This window comes from Corythoichthys intestinalis, chromosome 21, assembly GCF_030265065.1.
Source record: "Corythoichthys intestinalis isolate RoL2023-P3 chromosome 21, ASM3026506v1, whole genome shotgun sequence".
In the NCBI taxonomy this organism is placed as follows: domain Eukaryota; kingdom Metazoa; phylum Chordata; class Actinopteri; order Syngnathiformes; family Syngnathidae; genus Corythoichthys; species Corythoichthys intestinalis.
The window spans coordinates 12290493-12308245 of NC_080415.1; the positions used below are offsets into that span (position 1 = coordinate 12290493).

The 17753-nt window shown below is 39.7% G+C and overlaps 1 protein-coding gene across 1 annotated transcript; it reads right to left on the minus strand.

The window, feature by feature from the left end:
- Positions 1 to 12794: 12794 nt before the first annotated feature.
- On the minus strand, positions 12795 to 17375 carry tekt3 (tektin 3). The gene is made up of 7 exons (XM_057826498.1): positions 16746 to 17375; positions 16131 to 16214; positions 15987 to 16057; positions 15752 to 15895; positions 15461 to 15683; positions 14869 to 15023; positions 12795 to 14798 (listed from the first exon to the last, which is right to left on the minus strand). The coding sequence occupies exons 1-7, from the start codon at positions 17280 to 17282 to the stop codon at positions 14582 to 14584; spliced, it is 1431 nt and encodes a 476-aa protein (XP_057682481.1). The 5' UTR covers positions 17283 to 17375; the 3' UTR covers positions 12795 to 14581.
- Between the last annotated feature and the right edge of the window lie 378 nt (positions 17376 to 17753).

A 17753-nucleotide genomic window follows, 5' to 3' on the forward strand; every position in this document is an offset into this window, starting at 1 on the left:
GGTCTGGACTCATTGCTGGCCACTTTAGAAGTCTCCAGTGCTTTCTCTCAAACCATTTTCTAGTGCTTTTTCAATTGTATTTTGGGTCATTGTCCTGCTGGAACACCCATGACCTCTGAGGGAGACCCAGCTTTCTCACACTGGGCCCTACATTATGCTGCAAAATGTGTTGGTAGTCTTCAGACTTCATAACATAATGCCATGCACATGGTCAAGCAGTCCAGTACCAGAGGTAGCAAAGTAACCCCAAAACATCAGAAAACCTCCGCCATGTTTGACTGTGGGGACAGTGTTTTTTTCTTTGAAGGCCTCATTTTTTTCCCCTGTAAACTCTTTGTTGATGCCTTTTCCCAAAAAGCAGGACACTACTGCTGATCTACTTTTGTCTCATCTGACCAGAAAACATTCTTCCAAAACGTTTTTGGCTTTCTCTGGTAAGTTTTGGCAAACTCCAGTCTGGCTTTTTATGTCTCTGGGTCAACAGTGGGGTGTTCCTGGGTTTCCTACCATAGAGTCCCTTTTCATCCGGACGTCGACGGATATTAAGGGTTGACACTGTTGTACCCATGAACTGCAGGACAGCTTGAACTTGTTTGGATGTTGGTCAAGGTCCTTTATCCACCATTCGCACAATCTTTCCTTGAAATCTCTTGTCAATTTTTCTTTTCCGTCCACATCTAGGGAGGTTAGCCACAATGCCATGGGCTTTACACTTATTGATGACACTGCGCACGGTAGACACTGCAACATTCAGGTCTTTGGAGATGGACTTACAGCCTTGCGATTGCCCATGCTTCTTCACAATTTTGCTTCTCAAGTCCTCAGACAGTTCTTTGATCTTCTTTTTTTTCTCCATGCTCAATGTGCTACACACAAGGACAAAGGACAGAGGTTGAGTCAACATTAATCCATTTTAAGTGGCTGCAAGTGTGATTTAGTTATTGCCACCACCTGTTATGTGCCACAGGTAAGTAACTGGTGCTGTTAATTACACAAATTAGAGAAGCATCACATGATTTTTCAAAGGGTGCCAATACTTTTAGCCGGCCCATATGTTTTGTGTAAAGTGATAATGATTTAAATTTTTTCCCATTCTCTTTTGTCTTTTTTCATTGCAAGCAAAATAAATGAAGATATTACAACCAAAGCATTTGAAATTGCAATGAATTTTGGGCAAAATTGAGCATCATCCGACAAAATTGCAGGGGGCCAATACTTTTGGACAGCAGTGTAATGTTGAAAAATAAAATTAATTGTTTTTATCTGTATCACTGTATCATCATTTGTTCATCGTCCACTTTTTGATACATGGCTTTGTGAAACTTGGTGCAATGCTCTGCCCACTCACTTTGGCAAAAATGGAAAACAAAAGCTTCCCATTTAGTCATGATACACTGTAAAGAAAATCCCGTAAATTTTACTGCATAAACCTGGCAGCTGTGGTTGCCAGAGAAATTCCGTAAACAATACAGGTCAACTGTAAATACCATTACAGAAATATCTGTATATTTTACAGTTAAAATCTGTAAAAATAAATAAATAAACCATTAAATTTAACCAGTAAATCCAACAGCTTTTTGCTGCTAAATCAGCATGAACGTGCTGCTTGTAAAACAAAATAGCTCAAAATAATTGAAATATATTCTATATTTATTTTACATCAAATCTCATTTAATTTAATTGAAAAATTGTGATTTACTGTAAATCCAGCATAATAAAACTTAAAAAAAAAAAAAGATTTTTGCTCTGTTTCGAAATATCATTGCTTTACTAAATTTATGTATCAGGCGATGTGTGAAGGAATATCACACAATTCACTTTTACTTCATTCATGCTGTGCTGTGCCTTCCACACTGGTCGACCCCAAGGATTGCCGAACTTGAATGAGATGGCACACATCATATAACATGGGCAGCCACCACTCACAGTCATGGTTGCCTCAACTTCCCATCATGCATTTCTGTCATTACCCGATCATGAACGGCGTGCCATAACTTCGCGAGAGCATAAGAAACCACAGTCAATACATACAGTATATACAGTATGTCTATATACTGGACTGTCTCAGGAAATTAGAATACACAATATTCTAATTTTTTGAGACAGTCCTGTGTATATATACAGGACTGTCTCAGGAAATTAGAATATTGACTGTCTCAGGAAATTAGAATATTGTGTATTCTAATTTCCTGAGACAGTCCTGTATATATACACAGGACTGTCTCAAAAAATTAGAATATTGTGTATTCTAATTTTCTGAGACAGTCCAGTATACACTGTGAAGTATGGGGGTGGGTCAGTGATGCTGTGGGGCCTGTTTCACTTCCAAAGGCCTTGGGAATCTTGTTAGGGTGCATGGCATCATGAATGCTTTGAAATACCAGGACATTTTAAATCAAAATCTGTTGCCCTCTGCCCGAAAGCTGAAGATGGGTCGTCACTGGGTCTTTCAGCAAGACAATGACCCTAAAAATATGGCCAAATCTACACAGAAATGGTTCACCAGACACAAAATCAAGCTCCTCCCACGGCCACCTCAGTCCCCAGACCTCGACCCCATTGAAAACCTGTGGGGTGAGCTGAAGAGGACAGTACAGAGGAGAGGACACAGGTCTCTGGATGATTTAGCAAGATTCTGCAAAGAGGAATGGCTGAAGATCCCTCTTTCTGTCTTTTCCCATCTTGTGAAACATTATGGGAGAGGATTAGGTGCTGTTTTGTTGGCAAAAGGGGGTTGTACAAAGTATTAACACCAGGGGTGCTAATAATTGTGACACACATTATTTGATGTCAAATAATTATTTCTTTATGTGGGATTTTTTTCCCCACTGAATAAATGCACTTGTATTGAAGGTTGGATTTTTCTCTTTTATTCCGTTAAGGTCCCATATTACTTAGAAAAAAAAAAATATTAGAAGCTAAAAAACACATAATTATTACTCATCCGTAAATTGCAAAATATGAATTTATTAAATCTAATACATTGATTTGATTTAAAAGCCTATTGGAAAAATTTACGCCCAAAAAACACATTTTGAGTTAAGATCCTCCAGGTTGTCACTGAAGTCTCTTCTTACTGCAAAGCTTCCTCTAAAGACTGCCCATCTCTCCCAAAACCTTGTTGCCATAAATTCATTAAAAATTTGGATTCAGTTTCGTAAAAACTATGGCTTAGCGGGTCCTTCAATTCTTGCACCAATAGCAAAAAATCATTTATTTCCTCCATCTAACTTCGACTCCACCTTCGTAACCTGGCACAATAGAGGCCTGAAAAATATTCAGGACCTATACCTTGATGGGCGCCTAATGAATTTCGAAGAGCTATCGAAGAAATTCAGTCTACCTCAATCCCATTTCTACCGGTTTTTACAAATTAGGCACTTCATTCAATCTACTTATCCAAATTTTCCCAATCGGCCACCAACCTCCTTGATTGATTCCGTGCTCAACCTAGACCATGCCCATAAACAAACCATTTCATCCATCTATAATTTCTCAGCTTGTCAGAGCCCCTTATATTCTCACTCCTTAAAACACAAGTGGGAGAACGAGATTGGGACTGAAATATCGGACAGTCGCTGGAAGCAGATTTGTAAGCTGGTCCACTCCTCCTCCATTTGTGCCAGACATGGTCTATTGCAATGCAAAATCGTTTTTAGAGTACATTACACCAATGCTCGACTTGCAAAAATTTACCCCACTATCATTGATAGCTGCAATAGATGTAAACAATCACCCGCTGATCACACACATATGTTTTGGTCTTGTCCTAACCTCACTAATTTTTGGCGGCAGATCTTCAACACACTGGAAACCGTATCTGGCACAGATCTGGGGGAGGACCCATGCATAGCAATTTTTGGTTGCCCTCCTCCATTACCCGTTTTATCAGCACCAATACGCCATGTAATTGCCTTCACGACTTTACTAGCAAGACGGCTTATTTTACTCAAGTGGAAACATGCACATCCCCCATCATACAATAGTTGGCTCAAAGAGGTTTTGACTCATCTGAAGCTAGAGAAGATAAGATTCTCACTATCTGGAAGGGGAAGTACCTTCCAAAAAACATGGCAGCCCTTTAAAGACTACTTAGATGGACTCACGATTTCTCAAGAAAGCAACTAAAAGCCTTGCCCCCCCACCCCCACCTTCCTCTTTTATTTTGTTTAAATTATGTAGTTTAGTTAGTTAATACGTCATCTTACTTCTTGCTCATTATAATATCAATGTTATCTATGGTAACATTGAACTATTAAGGTTTTTTTTTTTTTTTTTTTTTTTTTGTTTTTGTTTTTGTTTTTGTTTGTTGTTTTGGTTTTTTGTTGTTGTTGTTGTTGTCGTGTGTATGTGGGTCTTGCTGTATTTTGTTTTGTTAGTGATGTATGCATGGTCTGTGTAAAATAGATGAAGAACCTGCTCACAAAACAGCCAATCACAACTCTGGAATTGTGTCAGTCTAAACGTTCACTCTTTGTTCGTATACCAGATGACCATGCTAAGATTAATAGATCTGTTATTTTTTTTCTGGCTGAGATGTACTGCATTAAAAAACTCAAATAAAAAGATGTATACAAAAAACACATTTTCAGCACCTTTACATTGTAAATTTTACTGTATTATATTGCTTACTTTATTATGTTTATTTTGTGTTTAATTTAGAGTATACTGTACATTATACAACCAAGTATAGTTATTGTTACATATAAATACCCTTGAATTAACAGTTGTGCTTGGTTCTGTATTTTGCAGAATATAACTGTAAGTTTGACAATGAAAAACATTTTTCCCTTTCACATTGTTTTAATGTCATGAATTCACAGTATTTCCCTGCTAATTCTACGGACATTTTTTACAGTGTAGACTTGCTTTAAGGGCTGGGATTTAGAGGGATTTTTGGTTGGTGCATAGCATGTTAAAGAACATCTTAAAATCGTTAAGAGCTCATAAATGTGAGGAAATTTCTAAGTATTCTTCTCCGAAGTGAAAGACCGTTGGGAAGGGAAACCGCAGGGTGCTTATCTTCTAGTTTTAAGGCTTCCTCACCGCGTCTGCTTTTTCAGCGGCCTCTCGAGAGGCTCCTTCCATACTGTGGCATGGCTCCAACAGCCACAGGAAGTTCCCATGAACATTCCCAACGCCTGCCCCAAGTGTGACGTGAACCACGATGGAGACCGACTGTCGAATGCGAGCAGCTAATGCCCTTGTGAAATGACTTGATGACAAATTAAAACTCTATTATTAATAGCAATAATAATAATAATAATTAGAGTCTAATGAATTGAAGTATCACTAAAAATAAATTTACATGGACAAATGGAGTTCTGATACATGACGGTTATGACGTGCGAAACCTTATGTCAGAAAGCATGCTTTAAAATAGATAGTGTGCAGAAGTTATAAAAAATAAAAGTTTGACCTGTTAAGAAGATGTGTGAGCAAAGAAAAATTCCTTACACTGGACGTCTCAAAATGGACATGCTTTTTCTTGCAATTGTATATAAATGACTTATTTTCATTTGTTTTCTCTAGTAACAATTGAATTGAGTAATTCTTCAAAACAAGTGAATCTGACAAGAATCTTTTTTGTTTTTTAACACAAGTTGTTTTTTATTGCAAAGTGAAAAGCTCTACTTGGGCGACCCTTTCTCTTGATCTCCCTCGCTCAAGTCGCTCTACTGTCGGAATGTTGCAATGCAAAATAACACGCGGCTGTTAAAAATAACCCGCCAATATGTTTGGAGCGCCTTGAGGATTCCAGCGTACATTCCGCATGTGCGCAGGGGAGGAGGCCCTGGTCGTGGACGGGTAGGGTACCTATTTGCATCCCACCTAAAAGGGGATGCAGTGAAACAGGAGTTCATTCCTCCTGGGAAGACTTTCCCCAATGATTATTTGGGAATTTCTGCCCATTTTGTTAGGTTGTAGACTTCTAATTCAACAAAGCCAACCACGCAGGCCTTTGTGGACGTTGCATTGAGCTTCCCATAAAAAGCTCAAGCATTAAATTCAATGTCACGGCATTGTCAAGCTATCGGTTGTTGCGTTTGCAGTGCATCCAAGTCGTGGCTCTGGTGTCAACCACATTACTCTTACATATACGTAGCCGCTTTATAGGGTCCGTGTTTGCAATAATAAAATATCTAAAGGTCGATATCACGAGTGTGTTCTTGTTAGATTCAATACACTGTTTACAGAATCATAATATACAGTATATGCTCTTGATATACTTGTTCTTGCTCCAACCAAAGCTGAAATAAAAAGGTCAACACTATACTGTTACTCCAAAAAATATACTACATACTCTCAATAATAATTTTCAATCATGTAGAGTAGGAGTGAGAACCTCTTGGTACCTCACGATACGATACGATTTGCGATACAAAGCTCAGGATAACGATGATCTGACAACATGGCGATACAACGATTATCGATACATTGGTCAGAAAATCATTTCTTTTTTCTGAAAACAACTAATAAGCAGAAAAACAAGTTTCTGCTGTGAATTGGAATGAGTTTATCACTAGTAGACGAACATTCGTTCATTCGCTGCCATCCCTCCCAGTTGAAACGGATTGGACGTTTATGGCCATCAGTGGCAGCCAATGCGGCAATGAGGTAATTTTGTGCCATTTAAGGTCATTTACCTGTTGATTTTCGGTTACTACCTGTTGATTTTGGGGTATTTTATGGGTCACATTCAGTGTTGTCACAGATTACTTGAAAAAGTCATTTAATTACTGATTATTGATTACTCCTCAAAAAAGTAATCTAGTTACTTTACTGATTACTTTATTATCAAAGTAACTACGTTACTTTAAAAGTAATTTGTCAGTTACTTTTCCCAATTTTTCTCCCTTTGCTGCCTCAACAGAAAAATGTAATCGCATCTAATTGAATTTTTCAGATAAGGCTTTATCTTCGAGTTAGCAGGGGTTTAGTTAGTCGATGGACTTGATTTCAACCACCATTGACTTGCGCTAGCTCAGCCACTCCAGAGCCCTGAAACTAACAAATAACTGACAAACTGCACGGAATTTGTTCAACACAACTCCAACGACTAATTAAACCCCCGCTAACTCGAAGATTAAGCCTAATGTCAAAAATTCTGAACTCCCCCTTTAAAATAAAGACCTGGCCGTTAAAATGCTGTCTATAAAAGTTGTAAAGCAATAAAATAAACAACAAAAACAAATGAAATGAACAAGAATCCTACAAAGTATTTCATAATGCATGCAGTATAGGCCAAAAGTTTGGTGACACCTCAAGGGTGGATACTTTGAAGAATTTATAATATAAAACCTGTTTTTAAGTACATAATTCCTCATGTTCATTCATAGTGTTGATATTTTCAGTGAGAATTAACAATAGTAGTGAAAATATATAAAAAGCACAAATGATGAGGCGTGTCCAAACTTTGCCCCCCCCCACACACACACACACACACAAAGTCACACTTCGCCTATGGTTACAAACTACAACTATAAAATGTACGTAAAGGCTGGTTACAAACTGTAAAAGTGTTGGCTATCTCGTTACCTGATGGCTTTGTTTCGATTTTTGTCACGTTGCGCTGTAATTCCAAGTGGTTCCTTGAATTAGATGTAGAGTTATTAGCGGTCGACTGCCCTTTTGAGCCAGCGCAAGGTTTGCGACGCACGGAGATATTTTTGGTCATCTTTATTGTAGAGAAATGTGAAGTCATGGCTGTATGTCCAATAAGCAAATGCAGCCGTTTGTCGTTCTTCTCCTACGTCTTCCACTGTTAGCATCCTGAGAGGTAGCCAGTTGTTTGTTGGCCGCCAACAGCGCTCATAGCATGGTAATACACGTGACCCGTTTTTTTCCCCCTGATGAGAAAACGTGACATCCGATGTCACTGCCAAACTCAAGAGCAGTATTTTCTATTCAGATTCTCTTCGTACATGACTACCGTATTCTTTATTCTACATACATCATGAGGAAAAAACAAAATAGTAACGCACAGACACTAAGGAAACAAATTTTAATCAGATTACTGGCTTCGACAAATGAACGCATTAGATTACTCGTTACTGAACGAAAGTAATCAGATTACAGTAAGTAACGCGTTACTGACAACACTGGTCACTTCTTGTTTATTTTGAGTTACAGAACAGGAAGTGACATGGGAATCACCCAAATGAATAGTCAGTGACTCAAACTCAACAGGAAATGACCTGTATATGCTCTAAATGAACAGAACATGAAACAGAACCTGTAAATGCCCCGAAAATCTGACCGAATAACTGTGAATGCTCCAGTTTTGAATGAACGAACGTTCCCAGTCTAAATGGATTGAGCGTCGAGTACCGTCAATGGCAGCCTTAGAGTTAACTGAGACACTATTATGGTGGAAGATTTTGGTAGCAACTTGATTCCTTTTTTTTTTTTTCTTTTTTTTTTAAACATTGACACCTTTTTAAAACGATATCTCGATTCTTGACAGGAGCATATCGATAACCTTTTGGGATACAAAGTATCACGATTAATCACCATTTCGATATTTTGTCACACCCCTAATGTACAGTGGTACCTCTACTTACAAATGTCTCTACATACACGCTTTTCAGGTTAAGACACCTCTAAACAGGAAAATATTGCCTCTTGTTACCAGAAGAGAATTCAGAAATTTAAAAAGTTTCAGAAGAAATTTCAGGATACAAAAGGCAAAAATACAGTATGAATGATACTCGCAGCTCCCAAAGGTTCCTGAACATAGCATACTTATAAAGTAGCTAATTGCCATTGGCTGTTGCCGAGCTTTCCTGGCATCCAATTGGCTAAGAAGGACCTTTATTGTATGTGTATGTGTGTATCCAATCATCCTGTTCATTCGCACATCATGTTCTAGCAGCTTTAAGTGAGTGTATTAACTTTTATTCTTTCCTCTATTCTTGTTTTTATTACATTAGGCAAACCTCTGATTTCATATTCATTGTGCAATAATCCAACCGTAACATGTATTTGTTACATGTTTTGATGTATTTTTAATCATTATAGCCAAGTTTCCTGTGCGATAAATCGGCCATCTTGGAAAATTTCTGCTTCGAACTTCCGTTTAAAAAAAATCAAGCCAGAGAAACCCACGGAATCTCCAAAGATGGATTCGGCACGGCGTAGATGAGACGTTGATGAGACTGTTGATCATTCATGGACAAAATTATAACAACCTGTCAGCCTGTGTTGACGTGAGGCATAGATTGATACACCGGCCACTTGAGTAACCAAAATGAGTTGAAATTACAAATTATATTACATTTGTCGAATGCAGAGGGCTGACACGGATTTTGTTGTCACAAGGAAATACTACAAGGTATGCACATATAAACAAAAATACTATGTCATTCTTTTTTACTGCAGATATTGATCGCAACAAAAACATTGGACAACATGATTCCATTTCTTGTTTTATTTAAAACGATTGGTGCATGTGCAAAACAGGTCAATAAATCACAATTTCTAAAATAATTAGAAAAATAGCATACGAGAATGCTATATCAGACAGCGGAGCTCCGGAGCCTCACCAAATTTTCACCCGATATTACGTCCTCCAGACGCGCTTTCCCCCTCTGTCCTCGGAAATTCCAGCTCCAATAGCGTATTTTAAAGTTGCTGCAGTTAAGAAGCTTGTAGTTGGATCTCGGGATCAAACTGAGGCGAGCCACCATCTCCAGCCCCAGCCTCTCGGCCGCCCCCGGGTAGAAAGCATGTAGTCTTGATATAGGTCCATCAATGTACTGTAAGTGTTGTTGCAAGGCACATCAACTTATCTTCCCTTGCCTAACAGCGTTTTCCACCTATAAAACGAACGAAAAACTTGCAACACTTACATTTATGCGTTGACATATTTATGCCATCTACACGTACTGATTAGCGACAGGCAAGCAGTAGATACAGTTGTTGTAGAAAATAATATTAAAGATCATCATAATTACAATTATTATTGTAATAACATTATCAAAGGCAACAAGTCGTTTCATGCGCAAGATTTTAGCTTTAGTATTTTTTTGAGCAATGGATACATGAAAATACGAGGATAGGAAGAACATACCTTCCAAAAAACAGTGGCAACATGGCTAAAAACACACTCGGTCTTCGTGGTGGCTTAGCTTGGTTCCACATCTGCCTTCATGAACATATTGTTCTCCCCTGTGGTGTTGATGGCAGATGCATGCAATATTTCCAAATTGTCTTTTTTAAGGAATTTTGATGAGTAAGGCTACTCCAGCTCCACTGTTGTTTTGAATGGAGAAATTCTAAAACAGACATTGCTTGCAGACATGAGGAAGTAAAGCGGAAGTACCTCGGAAAATTGTATATGGCGGAAAACACTCAGGTGACTTGAAGTTCTGCTCTGAGATCCCCAATTTAGCCAACTTTCAAAATTGTCCGATATGCACGTATGACACATCATTGGAAAGCTTAAAATCTCAATTTTGGTGGGAAGAAATATTTTGGAAAGGAGTGCATTAAGAAAAAAAAAAACAAAAAAAAAACATTAAACAGTAAAACCCTATCTGGAGGTGAGAGCACATGAGAGCAGAATTGCAGACGCCATGACTTTAACAAGATATCATCGCGTACTTACCTTGTTTCGATCCAAAAACTCTATGAAGCATGAATCACTGAGTGTCAAGACACAGCTGTGAATGGCCACAGCTAGATATTGGGGGGATTTTATGGGTGAAACATGGTAATATAACAAGGGTCACGATGTAGAAATCGCAGACATCAAGGAGTGGTTGAGATTTCTTTTTCATATATTTACCTTTTTAGACGTTTTTTTCCAATTTTTCTTTGTTTGGATCGATTATTTATCATCTAACCTATCAGAAAAAATTGGACAGAAACAAAAAAAATTACAATCAAGCAATAGTTATGAGGTAAATATCCGTGACTTTTTTACAGACACCATTTTTTTCATTGTGACGTAATTTGTTTAAAAGTTTAAAATATGTGAGTGAATCATTTTTTAAAGTCGTTTTTTTTTTTTTTTTTTTTTAAACAAAATATTAGACATCAACTGATGATTCTAAGCTAAAAATGACAGTCATTTTGAATAATAAATATAATTAGTTACCTTCGACTAATAAATATAATTAGTTACCTTCGTTTTATGGCTGGCTTGAAACAAAAGCGGTTGCGTGACGTCTGTAAACGGGGGTTTTCAGGGTGAAATGGGCAAATTAAAAATAGTTTGGGGGCTTAATGCGCCATGAATCTGCTATGGCAGCATATAGACATATTGTTCTATCAAACACAACAGTTGTTTTGGCTTAAAATACAGCAGTTTCTTTTAAAGAGGAGTGCAAAAGCAGAAACTGCTTTTTCAGTCTTGTCCGTGTTTTCCGCCATATAAAAGATTTTTGGGGGCTTGGAACGGTTTAGGGCATTTACAGTGAAAACGCGTCTCGACTTACAGAATTTTCAAGTTACAAAACTACCTCCAGAACCAATTAATTTCATAAGTAGAGGTACAAGTGTATTCAGAAACAAATCAGAATTCATTGTTTTTATCTAAGATCTGGAATGTTCTGGGTGTGCATGTACACAAACACACACCTACCTATATTAAACACACACATCGAGAACATTGTGTAGCTCCTGTGTTGCGAGTCGAGCACAATGCTGTTTGCACAGCAGTGTGAGACTGAGGTTGTAAAACATTACACCCAAAGCAAAGTACAAGTAAAAAAAAAAATACACGCACAATACCAGCACATACACAAACACACCTACACACAGTGTTATGTATTTAATCAGTGCAGTCAATCACTCCTTCCAGTGTAACAAGCAGCAAAAAGTGCACCGCAATCACGCCCGCACGTTTAGATTAGTGCCTGCTCATGTATTGATTTTAAAAGCATCAGTATGCTGCCACCGTCTGCTAACCTACCTCTGCAGTCGGGGCGGTGGCAACAACTCCATCACAGCCCCTTGGTCAGGCAGAGTGGACTATCATGCGGGTGGGGCCTATTGCGGTGTCTCCCTTCTAGGCAAAGTGCTGAGTCATTTTAAAGCAGCTGATAAAGGTGTGTACGTTACCAAGTGCAGACATGTCAGCCTTGACCATGAGGTGACACTCGGGTCAGATTAAGATGACAAATGTGAAAGAGTTGTCACAGCGTGCGAGTGTGTGTGTGTGAATGCGTTCAAGAATTTTGTGTGTATATACGAGACTCTGAGGGAGATAAACCAACATTAGCTCAACAAACACAAATGGAACGCTTTCATACACAATAGTCAAACCGTTCCACAGGCACGAATGAACACAGTCATACACTACTGATAAGACCCTTCATATTTGGATTTTTTTTTCCCACTCAAAGACATGTGGGTGAAAAGATATCACATACACAACTGAATTCCTCTCACACATCGTATACAGTTCACTCATACAATACACTGAAATGTTTTTACCACGCACATGCAGTGGTATGAAAAAAGACGTCAATGTTATGGAGGTGGGGAACACACCACTAATTTTGCAACTGAAAGTCCGACCTGCATCTGAGTTAGCATAACATTAATCTGTGCAAAAGCAGCTCAAATGAGCTGTCATTTTTTTGTTGAGTTTGGGTGTGCTTGTGGACAAAAGCAGTACTGTTTTACCTGAAGGAAGGCTTCATTTTTATTTATTTTTGTTATTCCTTGACAAAGACGTTTTTGGTTATATTTAATTTATTTAGACAAAAAATATTGAGTGGTATTAAGAGAAAAGTTTATTTTATTTATTTATTTATTTATTTATTTTTTTTTGCATTCCTGGATGATTTGCAAGTTGTAATTTCTTGTGTATGTTAATGTAATTTGTGTTTTTCAATTTAAATTTCCTAATAAAATCCAGACGTTTATTCTGGAAGTTTTCAAAATGTTTCTTTAATAGCTTTTGAAAACAAACGTTTGAATCGAACGGTGTATCACCTGAACCAATACATACAGTAGTATGAAAAAGTACCTGCATCTTTTGGAATTTCTCACATTTCTGCATAAAATCCCCATCAAATGTGATCTGATCTTTGTCAAAATCGATCAGGACTAATCTTGGCCCATTCTTCTCTACAAACCTGCTGTAGTTCAGTCAGATTCCAGGGATGTCTGGCATGAATCGCTGTCTTTAGGTCATGCTACAGCATCCCAATGGGGTTCAAGTTTGGAATTTGACTTTGCCACTCCAAAACGTGTATTTTGTCCTGAAGTTTTCTAAAGTTGATTTACTTCAGTGTTTTGGATCATTGTCTTGTTGCAGCATCCATCCTCTTTTTAGTTTCAACTGTCTGACAGACGGCCTCAGGTTTTCCTGCAAAACTGATAATGGAAGAATGAATTCAAAAGTTTAATGATTGCAAGTTGTCCAAGCCCTGTGGTAGCGAAACAGCCCCAAATCATCATGCTCCCTCCACCATGCTTCACGGTGGGGATGAGGTGTTGATGTTGGTGAGCTGTTCCATTTTTCCTCCACACATGATGTTGTGTGCAAAACAGTGCAAAACTCTCTCCATTTGTAGACAACTTCTCTGACTGTCGATTGATGAGCATCCAGACTTTTAGAGAGTTTTGTATCATTTCCCAGCTTTATACAAATCAACAATCCTTGATCGCAGGTCTTCAGACAGCTCTTTTGACCGTGCCATGATGCACATCAGAGAATGCTTCTCATCAAGACAATTCTTACCAGGTGTCTGTTTTATTGTGGGCAGGGCAGCTTTAAATCCTAAGCACACACCTGACTTGAAATGTTTGGTAAAAATTGGTTTCAATTGCTCTTTAAGTCTCCTTAGGCAGAGGGTTCACTTACTTATTTGCCCCCCTTCTGTCACTGTTTGCATGCTACCCTCATTAAAATATGAAAACCTATAAATGTTTGGGTGGTTTTAATTAAAGCGAACACAGTTTTTTATTCATTTGTGTGATTTTGACAAACATCAGATACTATTTGAGGGTGATTTTATGCAGAAATGTGAGAAATTCCAAAAGGTTCAGATACTTTTTCATACCACTGTATCTGTAGTATTTGTGACATTGTTGTTTGTGTGTACAAGAGTTTGTGGGTGTGAGTGTTTTGGTTGTGTGACAGATAAATCTTTTTTAGTAGCATGTGAACAATTAAGCAATGAGGGTGAGCATAAAGTAATTACTCTCTATTGACAAGCCATCACTGCTCAAAATGAAACATGCAGGCACCAAGTGCCAAGTTGGACCACGCGCACTCTCATTTGCTATTCATCTTAGACCCACCTACAAGGAATCAGATGATTACTGTACTTTGATACTATAGGGATGTTACCGCTAACAGTTCATTGCTACTGTTGGCATCTTAGGTAAATGTATGGTTCTAGTGTATCCAATATTGTCACGCTTATTGAAGTAATGAAAAATATTGAATTGATAAGCCGTAAGCTAACGTCAAAAGTTGGTTTCAATGGTAACAACTATTTTTTTCTTCCGTAGCAGTTCATTAACACACAGAAATGTCAAGAGTCACATGTTATTATTTTGTTATAATGCACTCACTTCCTGTGCCTTGTAATTCACTCAGAATTAATACCATGACATTTGTTTAAGTGTATCCCGTGAGTCGTGGTACACTGGGGAAGGTCTTGCGCATGCTCATGCACTTCTCCTGGTCCAGAAAGAGCGAGTTGGCTTTGATGGCAAGGTCGTGCTCAAGAGTTACTTTTGTCCTGAGCAGATTTTGGAGGCTGCCCTCAGCCTCGTGCAGCCTCTCCAGCAGCTTGCGAATGGTGTCCTCGATCTCTCGTACCTCGTCCACTAGCCTAGGGACGTGCCAAATAGTTGAGTAAGGCTTAACAATAAAATTTGACGTGCTACTGAATGCCCTAATACCTGTGGTGTGGGGTGTCACGGCATAGCTCCAGGTTGGGCCTTCGGGTGCGCTCCTCCAGTCTTGTTTGGGCCACCTTCAGCGGGTTCTCCTTGTCACGCAGAGCTTTCTTTAAGGACTCTATAAGCATCTCCGTCTGGAAGATCTCCTGTAGGGTCTGCGTGAGGTCAACATAAATGAGATAAGTAGTTAACAACAAAGGACTCCACTGTGGCCAAGAGGCACTTGAATGTGTTCAGATGACTCATGAACTCTAATTTTATAATACACTTTATGATGTATCCCATTTAGGTTCTTTTATCACGTAAAACGTGATTGTCTTTACTATACTTTCGGACAACGTTGTAATTTCAAAGTTGTGGTCCATAGCTAGCTTCATATAAATGAACAAGCATTCACAAGTACAGTGTGAGTGAGACTGATTTTTTGCCCAGAAATGAGGGTTTCTCACAACCATTTCAGGGTTTAGGATGCCTCTCGTCATCTAAGAAATTCTAGACTCACGTGATGAATAAAATAAAAAATCAGTCCCTTCCTCAATTGCCAATGATCCAACAAACAAACATTGAAACAATATCATGCGACAATGTGGACCTTGGCGAGGTGAGTCTGTAGGCTGTTGCGGGCGTCTGTGGTCTGTGCCACACGGCTGGTAAAGGACACGTTGACATTATTGAACTGACTCCACATTTCACTGGAGGTGACATTGAGCAGCGCCTCGATCTCATCGCGCAGTTTGCGCGAGGCGGCACGCTGGCCCTGTGAGTGTAGCACGTTGTCATCGGTGAACTTGGACCACGACTCCGGCAGAGAGAGCCTAGGGAAGATAAGTGGGACAAATATTTTGATAACCTCAAAAACGCTGTTTTTATAGCAGCCACTCACGAGGGGTCAAGTCTTTCGATTCCGCGGAAAAATCCAACTCCATTCGATGTGTTCGTCAGGTGATGGCAGCGGTCGTCTATCCTCTGCGCCGTCACTTTGTCGCTTAGATCTCGTTCCAGCTCGTGTTGCGCCGCCCGGTTCAGTCTGTTTCGCATCTCCCCCGGCCCCCCAAGAATATCAAAGCGTGAAAATCACACTTCGATGCTTCCAGCCCAACCGCTACAGTGGAACTTACACTAGTTGGGCTGTGGCTCTCTCCAGATGTTGCCTCATCCTACCCTGGCAGGTCTTTATCACCTCCACCTCCTGTTTGTATCCATACTTGAGTCAATACAGAATATTGCTGGTTTTATGGCTTTTGTTTTTGTAGCATTTTGACCTTCATAAGGTCCTTCTCGACGTCATCGTGAACTAGGTCAATGGACATGCGCTTCTCCCGGTGGTAGAGACACTCTTGAGTCACCTGGTAACGAGTTAGCAAACATTAATGCCAACAGGTATTGGCCTGCTCAGCAATAATAAATTATATCAAAACTGTACACAAAAAAATATTCACGTAGTGAGGCTGAAGTGTGTTGGAACCCAAATTTGAGAACTCAATCTATTTACAAGTTAGCAACTAATGCTAATGCTTCATGCCAGATAATGTCCCATTCTGGGCTGATACATTTGTATCGTATATAGTAAACATAAAATATTAATGCAGTATAGCTGAGTTGTCAAGTGGACAACTACTAAGTGGTTAGCTAATGACTAATGACTAACATCCCATGAAATGCTGATACGATGCTATTGCAAACAGTAGGTGTAACATACAACATATTGAGGTCCTTAGGTGTTCTCAAAAGAACTGGTGAGCAGTTTTTGATTGCTAATGGAAGGCAGCACATCTTGACGATGCTACATTGCCCTGTTTTGGTAGGGCAAACGAAGAAATAGCAACAATCCCTAAAATGTTATCAGGTCTCCGACGTCATCAGCTGTAGACTCTCACCTGAAGGGGCCGCTCGGTCTCTGCCAAGGCCCTCTCCAGCCGCCGCTTGACCTCAGCCAGCGCCGCAGTCTCTCCCACAATGTTGTCGACCTCGTGGCTCAGTTCTGAGCGCCAGAAAGCAATGTCGTTGACGCGCTGCCCAATGTCCTTGCTGGTGTTCTCTTGCATGCGACGGGTCAACTGCTCCTTGTCCTGAATCAGCCGCAGCGTGTCACGCCGCAGCCTCTCGGCACTGTTGCGCGATGCCTCTGACTGGCGGTAGTTGCCCTGGTTGGACTTGAACCAGTCGTCCGGCGTGTAGCGGGTGCTCAGCGTGCTCCTGTTGGAGGGGTAGAACATGGTGTCGGTACGGATGAGGTCTGGGATGCCTCGCTGCAAGCTGGGGATGGTGCCGCCATTCTTGTAATAGCTGCTGGTCCTCCAGTGGTTGGCAGTGTGACTGGCGGGCGGCGTATTTCGGTGGCTTGAAGTAATGGTGGAGATGGCGGGAAGGAAGTGGCTGGTCTTTGGTCGAACATATGAGGATGTCAGCTCCATGCTTGAAGATCTACCTAAGCATCCACTTCTCCCCTCCACTCACCTGCAAATGAGCTCAAGTCCACCACAAGGTGACATCACATGCATAATACATAGACGTATTCCAAGTGTGCAAGTCATTCATTGGTCAGGCCAGCCAATGGCAGTGGCAAGCAAGCCGTCCAAGATTTCTGTTGACACAATGCTGGTTGCCGCGGGTTACCGCCGCCCTCCCCAGCAGGCTGTGATCATGCTGAGCAGGTGCTTTTACTTTGTCAATAAAAGAAGCAAAAGAGCCTCTAACTGTAAAATGACACAACACCACACTTAAAAGAGCTACAATACAATACAATACAACACACTGCTCAAATATCTACTGACATTTTTGAGTTACATTTTATTGAGGAAACAAATGGTAGGCAAAACAGTGTTGAATTGACAACAGACCAACAGTATTAAAAAATAAATTAATTAATTTAAAAAAAAAAAAAA